Below are 18,842 nucleotides of genomic sequence, written 5' to 3'. Positions count from 1 at the left end.
TCACCAAATTGTCCTCCAGATGTTTGCAGATTGCTCCCTTTAATATCTGCTCCATTATCTTCCCCACAACAGAGGTCAGACTCACTGGTCTGTAGTTTCCCGGGTCATCCTTCCTCCCTTTTTTGAAGATCGGAATAACGTTTGCTCTCTTCCAGTCCTCCGGGACATCTCCAGTCCTTAAAGAGGTTCCGAAGATGATGGACAAGGGCTGTGCAAGTTCTCTGGAAAGTTCTTTGAGTACTCTCAGGTGCATTTCATCCGGACCAGGGGATTTGAACTCATCCAGTGCAGCTAAATGCCTCTCGACAACCTCTCTATCCATGTTAACCAGACACTTTCCTTTGGCTATGGCCATCTCTAGATGTGCCTAAACACTTTGACCTGTGGGAAAAAACAGATGTAAAATAGGCGCTGAGCCTTTCTGCTTTCTCTGCATCCTCCGTTAGAGTTTGTCCATCTGCAACCAACAGTGGGCCTATTGCCTCCTTTACTTTACGTTTGCTCCTCATGCTTAAAGCACCGAAGAGGCAGTTCACCATGCAGAGCAAAATGTTTTGTGGAGTAAATTCACTCTTCTGTGCAGAGATCATAAAAACAGCAATGTATTTAGTGAGTTTTAATCAGCTTTTCCATCATGCAGGCCCTGGACGCCGATTTATGACATTAGCTTTAGGGATCCTTAATGCCCACTGTTTTTGCTCATGGGTCTATTATGCCTGTATCATTTTCACTGCAGTCGATTTTCACCCTTTTAAACCATCCATTTTAAAAATGCTTTTAAAACATGCTGAGATACTGCGTTGGTTTCCCCCCCAGTGATTATGCGCCTTAAAAAGTTCCAGCAGGAACGCTGGGAGGGGGGAGTGTCCTCTGATGTTCTGCGATGTCACCTGATCACCACTCTGGCTCATGCTGCTGGCAGGGCCTCATGGGAATTGTAGTTCATGGACATGGAGCCATTGCCCCCAGAAACCAGTCCTTTGTAGCTGGATTCAGGAAAAAATATCAGGAAAATTTTTTTCACAGTCAGTAGTTCAGCAGTGGAATAGGCTGCCTAAGGAGGTGGTGAGCTCCCCCTCACTGGCAGTCTTCAAGCAAAGGTTGGATACACACTTTTCTTGGATGCTTTAGGATGCTTAGGGCTGATCCTGCGTTGAGCAGGGGGTTGGACTAGATGGCCTCTATGGCCCCTTCCAACTATGATTCTGTGATTCTGTGATTCTGATTAACACAGAGCCATGATCTCTGTCTTATAAATACGGGCTGCATCTCTGGGGGAACCTACAGCTGAAATTCTAGTTGGAATTGAATGGCACTGCAGGGCAATGGCACTCTTGCCTCCAACACTCCTGAGACTACAGAACTAGAATCATAGAATCATAGAATCATAGAGTTGGAAGGGGCCATACAGGCCATCTAGTCCAACCCCCTGCTCAACGCAGGATTAGCCCTAAGCATCCTAAAGCATCCAAGAAAAGTGTGTATCCAACCTTTGCTTGAAGACTTCCAGTGAGGGGGCACTCACCACCTCCTTAGGCAGCCTATTCCACTGCTGAACGACTCTGACTGAGAAAAACTTTTTCCTGATATCTAGCCTATATCGTTGTACTTGAAGTTTAAACCCATTACTGCGTGTCCTTTCCTCTGCAGCCAGCAGAAACAGCATCCTGCCCTCCTCCAAGTGACAACCTTTCAAATTCTTAAAGAGGGCTATCATGTCCCCTCTCAACCTCCTTTTCTCCAGGCTGAACATTCCCAAGTCCCTCAACCTATCTTCATAGGGCTTGGTCCCTTGGCCCCAGATCATCTTCGTCGCTCTCCTCTGTACCCTTTCAATTTTATCGATGTCCTTCTTGAAGTGTGGCCTCCAGAACTGCACACAGTACTCCAGGTGTGGTCTGACCAGTGCCGTATACAATGGGACTATGACATCTTGTGATTTTGATGTGATGCCTCTGTTGATACAGCCCAAAATGGCATTTGCCTTTTTTACCGCTGCATCACACTGCCTGCTCATGTTTAGTTTACAATCCACAAGTACCCCAAGGTCTCGTTCACACACAGTGCTACCTAGAAGCATATCCCCCATCCAGTAGGCATGCTTTTCATTTTTCTGACCCAGATGCAGAACTTTACACTTATCTTTATTAAATTGCATCTTGTTCTCATTTGCCCATTTTTCCATTGTGTTCAGATCTCGTTGAACTCTGTCTCTATCTTCCGGAGTATTTGCCAGTCCTCCCAATTTGGTGTCATCTGCAAACTTGATGAGTAGTCCCTCCACCCCCTCATCTAGATCATTAATAAATATGTTAAAAAGTACCGGGCCGAGCACCGAACCCTGAGGTACCCCGCTACTCACCTCTCTCCAGTCTGATGAAACACCATTGACAACAACTCTTTGAGTGCGGTTCTCTAACCAATTCCCTATCCACCTAACGATCTGAAAATCCAGATTGCAGTCCTTCAACTTATCCATCAGAACATCATGGGGAACCTTGTCAAAAGCTTTACTAAAATCCAAGTAAATGACATCAACCAAATTTCCCCGATCCAGCAAACCTGTTACTTGGTCAAAAAAGGAAACTAGGTTGGTCTGGCAGGACCTGTTGGAGACAAATCCATGCTGACTTCCTTGGATCACCAAATTGTCCTCCAGATGTTTGCAGATCGCTCCCTTTAATATCTGCTCCATTATCTTCCCCACAACAGAGGTCAGACTCACTGGTCTGTAGTTTCCTGGGTCATCCTTCCTCCCTTTTTTGAAGATCGGAATAACGTTTGCTCTTTTCCAGTCCTCCGGGACATCTCCAGTCCTTAAAGAGGTTCCGAAGATGATGGACAAGGGCTGTGCAAGTTCTCTGGAAAGTTCTTTGAGTACTCTCGGGTGCATTTCATCTGGACCAGGGGATTTGAACTCATCCAGTGCAGCTAAATGCCTCTCGACCACCTCTCTATCCATGTTAACCTGCCACCCAGACACTATCCTTTGGCTACAGCCATCTCTAGATGTGCCTAAACACTTAGACCTGTGGGAAAAAACAGATGTAAAATAGGCACTAAGCCTTTCTGCTTTCTCTGCATCTTTCGTTAGAGTTTGTCCATCCGCACCCAACAGCGGGCCTATTGCCTCCTTTACTTTACGTTTGCTCCTCACGTAACTGAAAAATCTTTTCTTGTTACAATGGGCTTCCCTGGCCAATCTTAGCTCACTCTCAGCTTTGGCCTTTCTGATGATTGATCTACAGTGCCTAGTAACCTGTAGGTACTCTTCTTTAGAGCTCTGTCCTTCCCTCCATTTCCTGAACATTTTCCTTTTCTTTCTTAGTTCCTCTTGAAGTTCTCTGTTCATCCAAATAGGCTTCTTAGAGCTCCTGCAGTGTTTTCGTATTTCTGGAATAGTCATTGATTGAGCATGCAATAGCTCTTGTTTGAGTAGCGCCCACCCTTCACATGCTCCCTTCCCTTCCAGCATTCTCGTCCATGGTATGACACTCATCATGTCTCTGAGTTTATTAAAGTTTGCCCTATGAAAATCCAACATCCGCGTCTGGCTACAAGCTTCCTTGGCTCCCCATCTCAAAAGGAATTCTATGAGGACATGGTCACTTCCCCCTAGGGTCCCCACCTCCTTCACCTCATCCACCAACTCTTGCCTGTTGGTCAGTATTAAGTCCAGTATGGCTGAACCTCTTGTGGGTTCATCTACCATTTGATAAATGAAATTGTCAGCCAGGCAGGTCTAGCTTCTCTTTCGAACACAAGTAACAGGTCAAACCCTCCACCAAAGAATTAATGGACACAAGTCTGACGTCAAAAGCCACAAGACTGGAAAACCTGTAGGGGAACACTTCAGCCTTCCAGGACATTCAACAAAGGACCTGAAAGTAGCTGTGTTATTACAAAGGAACTTCAAGAACAGGCTAGAAAGGGAGATTGCAGAAATGCAAGTTATTACAACACTCAATACTTTGACATACCCTGGACTCAACAAGGACAAAGGTTTCTTATACCACTATGCATGCTAACTTTGTGTATCCACATCCCTCACAATTTAATTTAATTGGGATTATATGACTGTTAGTAATATATAATGTAATTTTGAATTCTACTTCTAGTCCCAGGAATGTTTCACACTGATACGGAGGCAGATGGGGCCAGCAGAAAATAGGAGGGTGGAAGCCGTGGATCACTGGAATTGACAGTTTTGTTTCTGATGTGTGAACTACAAATGGGTTCGAGGGGTCTGATTGGCTGGTTTGGCAGGGAGTTCTCATGTGGCTGTGTGCAGATGCTGTAACACAGTTTACTAAATTAACAGGATTAACTTTTGCTTATATATTCCTACTGTTATGAGGGTCAGTTCTTAGTCTGACGAAGAGTGCTTGCACTCGAAATCTCACGCCTTGAATAAATCCCTGTTGCTCTTAAAGGTGCTATTAGACTCTGATTTTTTTGATTACTTGCAACTTCAGTTTGGAACCTGCAACTGGAGATCCCAGAACTTCCTTGGCAACGTCTTCCGGGTTCAGCAGCCTATGAGATTAGCCTGTCCTTCCTAACCTTTATATGACTTTTGGAGTCTTTGCCAAAGTCCTTCATTCTGGCTACTGTTCTTCAATATCCGGAACCGATTGACATCAGAACCATCCCTCCATAGAGTGGGAACGTGACGGCCGATGCACCTGGTTAGCCCACGGAAACCTCCCTGGCTGGCTCATTTGCACTGGGGCGTCTTGATGATGATGAATCTTTATCCTGTTCATGTTTCTGCTCATTAAACCCGCCTAAGCATTAACATCTGTCTTGCCATCATGTGCTCGTTGTTCAGGACGTGTTCAGGAAATCTCTCCACGTTCCAGGAGAAGTAATAAAATAAATATGCAAGGAGACTCTTTCGTAGACTGAAGTACTTTGAAACCCCTTTTCTTTGGGCTTTTCTGCAGTTCCAAGGTCATTTTCTTTCACAGGGGTCATGGGTTATGGGGTCATATGCAAGTCACTATTCCTTCATTACAATCCCCGGGAGATAGAAAATACCAAAGGGACCATACTGGCCATCCAGTCCAACCCCCTGCTCAGTGCAAGATCAGCCTATGCCAATTCCATCTTTCCCATCCCCACAGCCTGCCTGAATTCCAGTGTGTGTAAGCAAAATTTTGCCTATGGTCTTTTGTCCCACTGGGAGAGTAACAGGGCTCCTGCAAACAATGTAGGATATGGAAGAAGGGGTTCATGGGGTAGTTCTGCAATTGTTCAACCCCTCCTCCCCACATACAGCCAGATGGGTGACCTTAGGCCAGTCCCATTTCTCTCAGAGCTCTCTCAACCCTATCCAACTCATAAAATGCATGTTGTGAGGAGAGGAAGGGAAGGCAATTGTTAGCCACTTTGAGACTCCATTGAGTAGTGAAAAGCAGCGTATAAACATCAATTCTTCTTCATCATCATCATCATCAGTTGCTGTTCGGGCTCCTTCAGGGGGTCTCCCTCTAACCCCACAAGGCAAAAGAGGCTTTAAACAGGTCTCCTTGGTATTCTTTTCTTCCAGCAGTCCCTGGGGGGAGCTTAGCTGTATGTGGAGACCGTAGGGTCTGCAAGGCCATAGATGTTCAGAGATGGTCTCGAGAATCAACCTTGCCCTTCCTGGGTGGTCTCCCTTCCCACCAGTGCCCCAGTCTTTCTCTGCTCAGCTTCCATCATCTGAGGAGATTGGCCTAACCTGGGTTATCCCGGCTGGGGCCACCAGGTTGTTTTTCACAGTCAGTGGAATAGGCTGCCTAAGGAGGTGGTGAACTCCCCCTCACGGGCAGTCTTCAAGCAAAGGCTGGATACACACTTTTCTTGGATGCTTAGGGCTGATCCTGCGTTGAGCAGGGGGTTGGACTAGATGGCCTGTGTGGCCCCTTCCCACTCTATGATTCTAGAGGAGAGGACGGGGGACCAAGGGCTCTCCCTTTGGGGCCAAGTTACTTTGAGCCTTCTGCCTGCAAGCAGGAAATAGCGCCAGCCCCCCTGTCTGTGCTCAGCCCAGCCCAGCCCCTCTTCCTCTGAGCTTTCATCTTCAAAGACGCTGCCCTAATCTCGTTCCCGTCCCACGGGCTCCCCTCTGGTCCGTTCCAGTTCAATGGGCCTGTGTAGGCCTTGGTGCGCCATGCAGTTCTCCTTGGAGTTTCTGAATCACCCACCTTCAGCCTCCAACACGTGACCAAGCAGTAAGGCTACCTGAATCTAAGTCAAGCCCTTTGTCTGCCAGGTCAGTATTGCCAACTCAGACTGGCAGCAGCTCTCAGGGCCTCAGATAGAGACCTTCCACATAAGATCAGCTCTTCTACAAGAAGACTGGAGAGTAGCAAAAGTTGCATTCATTTTTTTAAAAAAGGGGTCCCGAGGGCAGCCAGGAAATTACAGCCCACTTAGCCTAACATCTGTCCCAAGCAAACTAGTGGACACTATTATCCAAGAGAGAATGATTAGGCACATGGAGGAAAAAAGCTGCCAAGAGATGGCTTTAAAATAGGTTGAGATGGATTCATGGAAGATTGACCTATCAGAGGCTACTAGCCATGGTGACTAAAGGAAGACCTAAACGTTCAGAGGCACTCATCCCCTGGATCCCAGAGCCAGGAGAAAAAAATCACAGGAAGGCCTCTCTGCCCTGTGGCTGGCCCTGCGGAGGAACTGGCTGGCCCCTGGGTGAGACGGGAGGCTGGACTGGAGGGACCCTCCCTGGCCTGACCCAGCAGGGCTCTTCTGAGGGTCTTCTCAGGGGAAGGCCTCGGCCTCTCTGCCCTGTGGCTGGCCCTGCAGAGGAACTGGCTGGCCCCTGGGTGAGACTGGAGGCTGAACTGGAGGGACCCTCCCTGGCCTGACCCAGCAGGGCTCTTCTGAGGGTCTTCTCAGGGGAAGGCCTCGGCCTCTCTGCCCTGTGGCTGGCCCTGCAGAGGAACTGGCTGGCCCCTGGGTGAGACGGGAGGCTGGACTGGAGGGACCCGCCCTGGCCTGACCCAGCAGGGCTCTCCTGAGGGTCTTCTCAGGGGAAGGCCTCGGCCTCTCTGCCCTGTGGCTGGCCCTGCAGAGGAACTGGCTGGCCCCTGGATGAGATGGGAGGCTGGACTGGAGGGACCCTCCCTGGCCTGACCCAGCAGGGCTCTTCTGAGGGTCTTCTCAGGGGAAGGCCTCGGCCTCTCTGCCCTGTGGCTGGCCCTGCAGAGGAACTGGCTGGCCCCTGGGTGAGACGGGAGGCTGGACTGGAGGGACCCTCCCTGGTCTGACCCAGCAGGGCTCTTCTGAGGGTCTTCTCAGGGGAAGGCCTCGGCCTCTCTGCCCTGTGGCTGGCCCTGCAGAGGAACTGGCTGGCCCCTGGATGAGATGGGAGGCTGGACTGGAGGGACCCTCCCTGGCCTGACCCAGCAGGGCTCTTCTGAGGGTCTTCTCAGGGGAAGGCCTCGGCCTCTCTGCCCTGTGGCTGGCCCTGCAGAGGAACTGGCTGGCCCCTGGGTGAGACGGGAGGCTGGACTGGATGGACCCGCCCTGGCCTGACCCAGCAGGGCTCTTCTGAGGGTCTTCTCAGGGGAAGGCCTTGGCCTCTCTGCCCTGTGGCTGGCCCTCCAGAGTAACTGGTTGGCCACTATGTGAGACAGGAGGCTGGACTGGATGTTATTAGGAAGGCTTTGGTCTCTATAGCCTGTTGATGGCCCTCCGGAGGAAGGGGCAAGTCCTTGTGTGGGAAAGGTTGCTGGACCAGATGGACCATTGATCTAACCCAGCAGGTCTCTTGTGATATTCCTATTCTCCTACCTGATCCTTTTCAAACCTGAGATGGTGGTAGAGATTGAACCTGGGACCATCTCTATGCAAAGCAGATGCTCTGCCACTGAACCTCTGAGGAATTCATCTACGATGTTTGAAGGACCAAGGCAAAACTCAGAGATACTCTTAAACAAGTTAAATGTTTATTGAGGGAAACAGGCTGCAGATCCAGGCAGAATTTTCACTGGGGATCAATAACCCTTGCTACAGCTTAGTTCTGCAGAGAGCGGGCAATTCCCGTTTGCAGTCAACAGTGGTCCACTTCAGAAAGCCTGAAAGAAAACAATGAAGGAGGGTCAGACATGCTCCTTTCCTTCCATCTCTGGACCACTTTCTGTAAGTCCTTACGGGGAACCGAGGGCTGGTTTATCCAGGCTTCTGGCCGCCCCACTCAGTGCTTCTCCTGCCATAGACCTGGGCCATAGCCTCTCACCCCACCACCCTCTCTCCTCTTTAAGGACCCTTGGAGTAACTGCCCTTTCCACAGCGGGGGATCATTCTGTCCCCAGTCTGGCTGTTCCCACTGCAATTGGTAGGGCTCCACAAATCCTTAAACAGGCTCCGGTGAGCCCTTTTAATCCTTAAATCATTCCTGCGGGAAGCACAGAACCAATGTGGAACTTCAAGGGGCTTTTTGCACGGCTTCAAAATAGCACAACGGTTGCTAATTGAAAACGCTACTAATTTGCCTTAACGCACGACGTCGTAGACAATCTGCAACACTCCTGAAACCGACCAGCAAAAAGCGCTTTGTTGTAGCGCTTTCAGGGGAATCCCAAAAAGTGGATTCACCCTCCGGAAAGCGATACACTCCTGCAACCAATCTGCAACAATAGCGATAAAGACCTGTGCGTTAACATTGTTGCGGTTTCTTCAAAGTCCCTCCTCCTGAGCCTGTCCTCCAAACTTCCGGCGAAGCGATCGCCATATTTTTTCCCCGAGCGAGTGGAGATCAACGCACCGGCGAGCCTCCGTTTAGCCAGTGAGGCTTCCCAGGCTGCAGTCCCTCCTCAGAGCTGTTTACAGTCACTAAGCACAAGAAGCCCGCAGAAGCCCGTTTGCTGATGTATTTTCCCTTTATTTTTCACACTGTTTCGGCTGAAAATCGCGCCCGTGAGGGGAGGGGGAGGGGGGGATTTTTTTTTTTCCACTCGGAGGCAGCGTGGCCACGATCAAATGACAGCTCAAACAGAGGCTTCCCGGCTTCAGTCCCTCCCCTTCAGTCACTAAGAACACACATTTCACACATTCCATTCAGCCGAAAATCGGGCCCGTGAGAGGGGGGGGGATTTTTTTTTTTCACTCTGAGCCAGCGTGTTAACGATCAAACGATCAAACGACAGCTCAAACACCCCAGGCAGCTGGATGGGTCTCTCCGTTGCAACGAATCTACCCAGATTCGTTACAATGGGTCTGTTTTTTTTTTTTTTTTTAAACCTTCCTTAAAGGGAAAGGGGCTGTTTGGGAGCATGCTAACGGCTGCCCATTGGCTGCTTGACGGCCAGGGGTGGGACGAGCTTGGCAATAGCGCTTCCTTTCTAGCGATTTCTGCCGAGACCGGAAGCCTGTGGGAAACGCTAAAAAACGCAACTGATTCCACTACAAAGGCAGGTATGCATAACGACGAATTCCACTATTTTAAATGGCGATTTTTCATTCAGTGACCAATTTGCAACAAAGATCCCCGTGCAAAAAGGCCCCAAGTATGAATAGAGAAGGTAGAAATTAGCAACCGTGAGAACAGACCAAAAGGAAATGGCTTTTGCATCATACATCAAAAGGACTATTTCTGCACAGTGAGTGATTGAAATGTGGAATTCGCCGAAAGAGGTTGCAGCGGTGGCCGCAGGGGCACAGACAGCTTCAAAAGGGGGTTGAACAGAGTAATGGAGGAGGCCTTTCAGTGCCTACTGGCCATGGTGACTAAAGGGAACCTCCATAGAGGCAGAATATGATCGTTGGCCCTGCAGAGGTTGTTGGCCCTGCAGAGGAGCTGGCTGACCCCTGGGTGAGATGGGAGGCTGGACTGGAGGGACCCTCCCTGGCCTGACCCAGCAGGGCTCTTCTGAGGGTCTTCTCAGGGGAAGGCCTCGGCCTCTCTGCCCTGTGGCTGGCCCTGCAGAGGAACTGGCTGGCCCCTGGGTGAGACGGGAGGCTGGACAGGAGGGACCCTCCCTGGCCTGACCCAGCAGGGCTCTTCTGAGGGTCTTCTCAGGGGAAGGCCTCGGCCTCTCTGCCCTGTGGCTGGCCCTGCAGAGGAACTGGCTGGCCCCTGGGTGAGACGGGAGGCTGGACTGGAGGGATCCTCCCTGGCCTGACCCAGCAGGGCTCTTCTGAGAGTCTTCTCAGGGGAAGGGCTCTGCCTCTCTGCCCTGTGGCTGGCCCTGCAGAGGAACTGGCTGGCCCCTGGGTGAGACGGGAGGCTGGACTGGAGGCACCCTCCCTGGCCTGACCCAGCAGGGCTCTTCTGAGGGTCTTCTCAGGGGAAGGCCTCGGCCTCTCTGCCCTGTGGCTGGCCCTGCAGAGGAACTGGCTGACCCCTGGGTGAGATGGGAAGCTGGACTGGAGGGACCCTCCCTGGCCTGACCCAGCAGGGCTCTTCTGAGGGTCTTCTCAGGGGAAGGTCTCGGCCTCTGTTCCCTGTGGCTGGCCCTGCAGAGGAACTGGCTGGCCCCTGGGTGAGACGGGAGGCTGGACTGGAGGGACTCTCCCTGGCCTGACCCAGCAGGGCTCTTCTGAGGGTCTTCTCAGGGGGAGGCCTCGGCCTCTCTGCCCTGAGGCTGGCCCTGCAGAGGAACTGGCTGGCCCCTGGGTGAGACGGGAGGCTGGACTGGAGGGACCCTCCCTGGCCTGACCCAGCAGGGCTCTTCTGAGGGTCTTCTCAGGGGAAGGCCTAGGCCTCTCTGCCCTGACGCTGGCCCTGCAGAGGAACTGGCTGGCCCCTGGGTGAGACGGGAGGCTGGACTGGAGGGACCCTCCCTGGCCTGACCCAGCAGGGCTCTTCTGAGGGTCTTCTCAGGGGAAGGCCTCGGCCTCCCTGCCCTGTGGCTGGCACTGCAGAGGAACTGGCTGGCCCCTGGTGAGACGGGAGGCTGGACTGGAGGGACCCTCCCTGGCCTGACCCAGCAGGGCTCTTCTGAGGGTCTTCTCAGGGGAAGGCTTCGGCCTCTCTGCCCTGTGGTTCGCCCTGCAGAGGAACTGGCTGGGCCCTGGGTGAGACGGGAGGTTGGACTGGAGGGACCCTCCCTGGTCTGACGCAGCAGGGCTCTTCTGAGGCTCTTATCATGTGAAGGCCTCGGCCTCTCTGCCCTGTGGCTGGCCCTGCGGAGGGACTGGCTGGCCCCTCGGTGAGATGGGAGGCTGGACTAGAGGGACACTCCCTGGCCTGACCCAGCAGGGCTCTTCTGAGGCTCTTATCATGTGAAGGCCTCGGCCTCCTTGCCCTGTGGCTGGCCCTGCGGAGGGACTGGCTGGCCCCTCGGTGAGATGGGAGGCTGGACTAGAGGGACACTCCCTGGCCTGACCCAGCAGGGCTCTTCTGAGGTCCTTATCATGTGAAGGCCTCGGCCTCTCTGCCCTGTGGCTGGCCCTGCAGAGGAACTCGCTGGCTCCTGGGTGAGCCGGGAGGCTGGACTGGAGGGACCCTCCCTGGCCTGACCCAGCAGGGCTCTTCTGAGGGTCTTCTCAGGGGAAGGCCTCGGCCTCCCTGCCCTGTGGCTGGCACTGCAGAGGAACTGGCTGGCCCCTGGGTGAGACGGGAGGCTGGACTGGAGGGACCCTCCCTGGCCTAACCCAGCAGGGCTCTTCTGAGGGTCTTCTCAGAGGAAGGCCTCAGCCTCTCTGCCCTGTGGCTGGCCTGATCCAGCAGGGCTCTTCTGAAGTCCTTATCAGGGAAAGGCCTCGGCCTCTCTGCCCTGTGGCTGGACCTGCAGAGGAACTGGCTGGTCCCTGGGTGATACGGGAGGCTGGACTGGAGGGACCCTCCCTGGCCTGACCCAGCAGGGCTCTTCTGAGGGTCTTCTCATGGGAAGGCCTCGGCCTCTCTGCCCTGTGGCTGGCCCTGCAGAGGAACTGGCTGGCCCCTGGGTGAGACGGGAGGCTGGACTGGAGGGACCCTCCCTGGCCTAACCCAGCAGGGCTCTTCTGAGGCTCTTATCAGGGAAAGGCCTCCCTGCCCTGTGTTTGGCCCTGCGGAGGGACTGGCCGGCCTCTGGGTGAGACGGGAGGCTGGACTGGAGGAACCCTCCCTGGCCTGACCCAGCAGGGCTCTTCTGAGGGTCTTCTCAGGGGAAGGCCTCGGCCTTTCTGCCCTGTGGCTGGCCCTGCAGAGGAACTGGCTGGTCCCTGGGTGAGACGGGAGGCTGGACTGGAGGGACCCTCCCTGGCCTGACCCGGCAGGGCTCTTCTGAGGGTCTTCTCAGGGGAAGGCCTCGGCCTCTCTTCCCTATGGCTGGTCCTGCAGAGGAACTGGCTGGTCCCTGGGTGAGACGGGAGGCTGGACTGGAGGGACCCTCCCTGGCCTGACCCAGCAGGGGTCTTCTGAGGATCTTCTCAGGGGAAGGCCTCGGCCTCTCTGCCCTGTGGCTGGCCCTGCAGAGGAACTGGCTGGCCCCTGGGTGAGACGGGAGGCTGGACTGGAGGGACCCTCCCTGGCCTGACCCAGCAGGGCTCTTCTGAGGGTCTTCTCAGGCTGATCTCCTATCTCCAAAACTGTACATAGAGGGTTGCAGTGGGGGGAGAATCAGTTACATTTCTCCACCTTTCTTGTGGGGTTTCACAAGGTGCGATTCTCTCCCCCACACTATTGAACATCTTTATGTTCCCCCTGGCCCAGCTAGCCTGGAGTTTGGTAGTTGGTTGTCATCAGTATGCTCTGACACCCAACTCTTGTTGGATGGTCACCCCAACTCCCCCCCCCCCCCACACACACACACCTTGTTTGGAAGCAGTGCCTTTCCGGCCCTGGCAACTGCCAGGTAAAACAAGCTCCTGGAAGAACTGACTCGGTTCTGCAGGACCAGCTAGGTGGATCTCGTCCACCTGGCATTTGGTTGGGGCCAGGCTGAGAATGATCCAGCCCCTTCTCCAATGCTCAGACGTAGGACTCCTTTCCTGGAGCCAGTTTGGTGTCATGGTTAGGAGTGCGGACATCTGGCAAGCCGGGTTTGATTCCCCGCTCCTCCTCCACCTGCAGCCAGCTGGGTGACCTGGGGCCAGTCACAGCACTGATAGAGCCCTTCTGACTGAGCAGGAATATCAGGGCTCTCTCAGTCTTACCTGCCCCACAGGGTGTCTGTTGTGGGGAGAGGAAAGGGAAGGCGACTGTAAACCGCTTTGAGCCTCCTTCAGGGAGAGAAAAGCAGCATATAAGAACCAACTCTTCTTCTTCTTCTGGATGTGTGGCAGATGGGGGGGTCAGGCTTAATGTGGGGTGGACAAGGAATAAAATGGGGATTGTTTTAAAATTTATTGTTTAAAAATTGCATTTTTATTCTTTTAATGTTTATGAAACGTTGCTAGCCATCATGAGTTGCTTGGCCCGGAGCAGCAGAATATACATAAATGAATAAATAAATTCCACCTGCCTGAGCGTCTTCTCACCTGTTTTCCCGGATATGATGACACAGTATTTGTTTCCCCCTTCGTTGTTGGGTTCACAGATATCCCATGACTGATAGAACAACGGAGTGTTATCTATCCATTCCCAATTCCTGGTCTATTAAAAACGGTAGGAGACAGAATTAGATTATCGAGTGACACATTCCCCAAATTTGATCATCCCTGCAACACAGAAAGCAGCAGAAGGGTTACATTTGCAGTGACTCACGGGAGACCCTCCCCTAACACAAAATGTTGTCAAGCCATCTTTGCACAGTCAATGAAAAGGTAGCATACAGCCATTCGCTATTTGGCAGGTTACTGTGAATAGTCTGGGTCATTCCCCTTTCAGTGCTTCCCTGCATTGTTCTTTTTTGTCCCCCTGAGACAAGTTTCCCAACCAGGGTTTCATGAAATCCTGGGGCTTCATGCCAGCTCTGAAAGGGTTTCCCAAATGGGTGTGAGTTAATTAATTTTAAATAGATTTGTTAAAATGTGTTCAACATTTATCGAGTGATATGACTGTGAACTACTTGGACATTCAGCACAGCTTGTCAAGATGCAAATCATGGCTTGAAGGCCACCCGGTCATTGACTGTTAAGGACTATGATTACGGAGCAATCTTGCTAAGGGCCATTCAGGCTCCTCTGCTAAGGGCCCATCAGAGCCGTCGGTGGACTGCCTGAACTGTATATTATTTCATGTGTGTGTGTGCTGCTATTCTGTGGCATGCCAGGTTCAATTCTGCGCTCCCCCACAGGCAGCCAGCTGGGTGACCTTGGGCTCGCCACGGCTCTGATAAAACTGTTCTGACCGAGCAGGAATCTCAGGGCTCTCTCAGCCTCACCCACCCCACAGGGTGTCTGTTGTGGGAGGAATGGGAAGGCGACTGGAAGCCGCTTTGAGACTCCTTCGAGTAGAGAAGAGTGGCATCTAAGAACCAACTCTTCTTCTTTTTCTTCTATACAGCCCTGATTGGACCCTGCGCTTGTCAGTCCAACTCCAAACCGCCAATCAGCAGCCACACGCACTGCACAAACCTTGTCCCATCGGGGGGGGAGGGGGGAGGAAAAAGGCTTCTGTCCCAAGGGAGGCGCTAGGCCCATTTTATTCTTAAATAAAATGGGCTTTAAATCTAGTATATTCATAATTAATTAACTCCCACCACGATTTGCCCCTAAATTCCTCGGGGAGGACATTGTTAGTAGAATATTATTTATTGTTTTTGCCCACCACTCTCAGGCAAGCTGGATCTTAGCAATGGCCCCATAAAGATCTGTTTGCTTTCTCTTCAATAAAGTGCTTCCTTTGCTAAAGGCTTGGTTATCAGGAGCATTCTCACAGACTCTTGCCTTGAAAACTCCTGCTCATTGCAGGATCAGCCCTAAACACTAAAAACAAGAATCACTTTTCGTAGCCTGAAAAAGCATGCAACTTTTTCTGCATCTCTGCAAGATGGAGGGAATAAGGCCTACCAGAGAACTCAGCTCATGAGATGTCCTCGATTTAGAGCAGGGGCAGTCAAACTGCGGCCCTCCAGATGTCCATGGACTACAGTTCCCAGGAGCCCCTGCCAGCGTTCGCTGGCAGGGGCTCCTGGGAATTGTAGTCCATGGACATCAGGAGGGCCGCAGTTTGACTGCCCCTGATTTAGAGGATATATTCTCCATTTTTGGCTGCCTGCCACTTTTGGGGTTCGTTTAAAAAATATAAGGAAATGTTCTCTTTTTTTTGGGGGGGGGGTGAGTTGGAAGGTTAGGGGTTTTCCCAGGGAGGGGCAATTACCACAGCTTAAATACTCAGAGTACTTCACAGGGGATTTGTCATGGTGATCACTTGTTTGATGTTGGGAGATACATCAGCTTTCTTGCTTTTCAAATAATGCAAAGAATGTGATGATTGAGAGACGGTATTGAGTTTCCTGCCTTCTGCTTGGACAGATCCCCCCCCCCTGTCCAACTGCTGCCCATCCAGTCCCACACCGGTTTCCTGTCACGAGACCCTCCAGTTGACTGCACCTTCCTTCGGGTTACAACTTAAGCAATCCTCTCCCAAGGAGAAGAGGAGAATATCGAACTGACTACTCACGCGCCGGGGATCATGGAGCCCAATCCAGAGTTCACCCAAACCTTGAAAATTGGATTTAAGGTAGTTAACCACTGAACTGTGGTCTATTTCCTTAAAAAACGATGCTAGGTGGCCATTGGTACCAATGTTCTGACACGCAATCTGGACGAGACAAAGAACAAAGAATTCTCTGTAATTTAGCAACAGAACAGACAGGTGAATCGCTCCCTACTGTTGTTACCTCTTCTTTGCACTTCGCTGTAGGGTGCAGTTCAAAATAGTGCTGCACTTTCCCCCATCCTATTTCACCATGTGAGCACCCTAAACTTTTTTTCGAATGTTCTAAGTTGAACTCTAGCGCTAGGCCAGAACAACATATCAGTTCCACAATGGCACAATGGAAAGGCCTTGGCACCATGGAGATGCTGTGAGGAGCTCCGCCCTACTCCCCCTCCAAATGCTGCCCGTGTTCCAGAAGTCTGAAATTGCTTTGTCAGGACCCCCCTCCCCCCATGCACCACAGGGAACCCACTCTCCTCATTAATTACCCAATGAGCAGAGGGTAGGACTAGATAACCTGGAGGGTTCCTTCCCACACTAGGATTCTAGTAGTTCAGCAGGGGAAGGGGCTGCCTCAGGAGGTGGGGAGCTTCCCCTCACTGGCCGTGTTCAAGCAGCGGCTGGACAGATCCTTCTCCTGGATGCTTGGGGCTGACCCTGCCTTGAGCAGGGGGTGGGACTAGATGGCCTGCATGGCCCCTTCCCACTCTAGGATTCTAGGAGTCTAGTTCAGCAGTGGAACGGGCTGCCTAAGGAGGTGGGGAGCTCCCCCTCACTGGCCGTCTTCAAGCAGCGGCTGGACAGATCCTTCTTCTGGATGCTTGAGGCTGACCCTGCCTTGAGCAGGGGGTGGGACTAGATGGCCTGTATGGCCCCTTCCCACTCTAGGATTCTAGGAGTCTAGTTCAGCAGGGGAAGGGGCTGCCTAAGGAGGTGGGGAGCTCCCCCTCACTGGTGGTCTTCAAGGATAGGCTGGACAGATCCTTCTCCTGGATGCTGGAGGCTGATCCTGCATTGAGCAGGGAGTGGGACTAGATGGCCTGCATGGCCCCTTCCCACTCTAGGATTCTAGGAGTCTAGTTCAGCAGAGGAATAGGCTGCCTAAGGAGGTGGGGAGCTCCCCCTCACTGGCCGTCTCCAAGCAGCGGCTGGACAGATCCTTCTCCTGGATGCTTGAGGCTGACCCTGCCTTGAGCAGGGGGTGGGACTAGATGGCCTGTATGGCCCCTTCCCACTCTAGGAGTCTAGTTCAGCAGGGGAAGGGGCTGCCTAAGGAGGTGGGGAGCTCCCCCTCACTGGTGGTCTTCAAGGATAGGCTGGACAGATCCTTCTCCTGGATGCTGGAGGCTGATCCTGCACTGAGCAGGGGAAGGGATTAGATGGCCTGCATGGTCCCTTCCCACTCTAGGATTCTAGGAGTCTAGTTCAGCAGGGGAAGGGGCTGCCTAAGGAGGTGGGGAGCTCCCCCTCACTGGTGGTCTTCAAGGATAGGCTGGACAGATCCTTCTCCTGGATGCTGGAGGCTGATCCTGCACTGAGCAGGGGGTGGGACTAGATGGCCTGCATGGCCCCTTCCCACTCTAGGATTCTAGGAGTCTAGTTCAGCAGTGGAATGGGCTGCCTACTGTGGTGGTGACTTTCTTCATGCTTGTCATCAGAGCCAGACCTCAAGTTGCAATTCTTACCTCAGCTCCCATCCAAGTCCGTGGAACAGCGATAACTGAGTAGCAGTACGAACCATGGGTCAACCATGGAGAAGGGCATTCGGCTTCTGTATCTGTCAGGAAGTGGGAAATTATGGTCAGGGAAAAAGCCACAAGGGATCCTCTGCAAGCAGACTGGACCTTCAAGATCTGGGGGAGCTTCTCCAGTGCTGTGTCAGGGTCTACTTTGAGTGACAGTTACTTTTCCAGGTCAGGTAGAAGCCAGGGATTGAATCTGGGATATTCTGGGTGTTGAGCAGATCTAGGGTGCTGCTTTAAATAAAAAAAGTAAGGCTCATTGCAACCCTGTGGTAATTATGGCAACCAGGAAGACTTGACCCTGGTTGGACAAGATGGTCTTGCTATTTATATTGAAATTTCCAAGGATAATCACCCTTGAGGGGACCCTAGCACCAGGTTCGAGATCACCTCCAGGATCCGACCAGCAAAGCAGGCAGAATGGAAGGAAACCTACCAGTTGGCCAACTGTTCCCCAAACCCAACAGGAAGTAGAACCCATCAAGACTGGCTTCTGCCTGCAGTTGGTATTTACTGAAGGAGAAGAACAGTTAATTTACTTCTTGCGCTCCCTCTTGATACAAAGAGGCAGACATGCAAATGGATGTGGAAGTGCTCATTTCAGGCTAACCATCTGAGGAAACATACATTATGAATGTCTCTCACTTGTTTCAGCTGTATCCTCAGTGTTTATGGAGGCCTTCCTAAAAATATCAAAAGAGCCCTGGAACAGCGATAACTGAGTAGCAGTACAAACCATGGGTCAACCATGGAGAAGGGCATTCGGCTTCAGTACCTGTCAGGAAGTGGGAAATTATGATCAGGGAAAAAGCCACAAGGGAAGAGAGCCTCTGCAAGCAGACTGGACCTTCAAGATATGGTGGAGCGTCTCCAGTGCTGTGGCAGGATTCTCCTTAGGTTTATGCTGAAGCTGGTTCGATCATGGGACTATCAAGGTTGGAATCATGGGACAGGTGGAAGCCAGGGATTGAACCTGTGGTTTTCTGGGCATTAAGCAGATCTAAGTTGCTGCTTTTTAAAATGTATTGCGCTCATCGCAAGCCTGTGGTTATTATGGTAACCAGAAAGTCTTGACCCTGAGTGGACATGGTGGTCTTTATATTGAAATTTCCAACGATAATCACCCTTGAGGGGACCTTGGCACCAGGTCCGAGATCACCTCCAGGAGCCGACCAGCAAGGCAGGCATAATGGAAGGAAACCCACCAGTTGGCCAACTGTTCCCCAAACCCAAGAGGAAGTAGAACCCATCAAGACTGGTTTCTGCTGCAGTTGGTATTCACTGGAGGAGGAGAATGCAACAATTGATTTACTTCTTCAGCTCCCTCTTGATACAAAGGCAGACATGCAAGGGGATGTGGCAGTACTCATTTCAGGCTCTGTCCCACCTGAAGAAATATATATTATGAAGTTCTCTCACTTGTTCCTACTGTGTCCTCAGTGTTTATGGAGGCCTTCCTAAAAATATCAAAAGAGCCCTGCTGGTCCAAACCAGTGAAGGTCCACCTACTGCAGCATATCCTTTCTCACACAGTAGCCAACCAGTTCTTCTGGAAGGCCAAC

At 52.1% G+C, this 18,842-nt stretch overlaps 3 protein-coding genes across 3 annotated transcripts in view; 1 reads left to right on the top strand and 2 right to left on the bottom strand.

The window, feature by feature from the left end:
• LOC143838714 (lithostathine-like) overlaps window positions 1-18,842 on the top strand; it is a 228,311-nt gene that overhangs the window by 160,954 nt on the left and 48,515 nt on the right. The gene's annotated exons all lie outside the window — the stretch shown is intronic.
• LOC143838711 (C-type lectin lectoxin-Enh6-like) overlaps window positions 1-18,842 on the bottom strand; it is a 39,180-nt gene that overhangs the window by 16,816 nt on the left and 3,522 nt on the right. The gene's annotated exons all lie outside the window — the stretch shown is intronic.
• Window positions 7,969-18,842, bottom strand: part of LOC143838721 (C-type lectin BfL-2-like) — a 24,069-nt gene continuing 13,195 nt past the window's right edge. Inside the window, exons 3-6 of the mRNA XM_077340505.1 lie at window positions 17,224-17,315; window positions 15,500-15,640; window positions 13,414-13,528; window positions 7,969-8,084 (exon numbers count right to left, since the gene is read on the bottom strand). Of these exons, the coding sequence (XP_077196620.1) occupies window positions 8,017-8,084; window positions 13,414-13,528; window positions 15,500-15,640; window positions 17,224-17,315 (416 nt within the window). The 3' untranslated portion in view covers window positions 7,969-8,016. The remainder of the gene's footprint in view (window positions 8,085-13,413; window positions 13,529-15,499; window positions 15,641-17,223; window positions 17,316-18,842) is intronic.

Source organism: Paroedura picta, chromosome 5 (assembly GCF_049243985.1).
Source record: "Paroedura picta isolate Pp20150507F chromosome 5, Ppicta_v3.0, whole genome shotgun sequence".
Lineage (NCBI taxonomy): Eukaryota > Metazoa > Chordata > Lepidosauria > Squamata > Gekkonidae > Paroedura > Paroedura picta.
The sequence above is the reverse complement of the archived record's forward strand: the minus strand, read 5'-3'. Positions and strand labels throughout refer to the sequence as shown.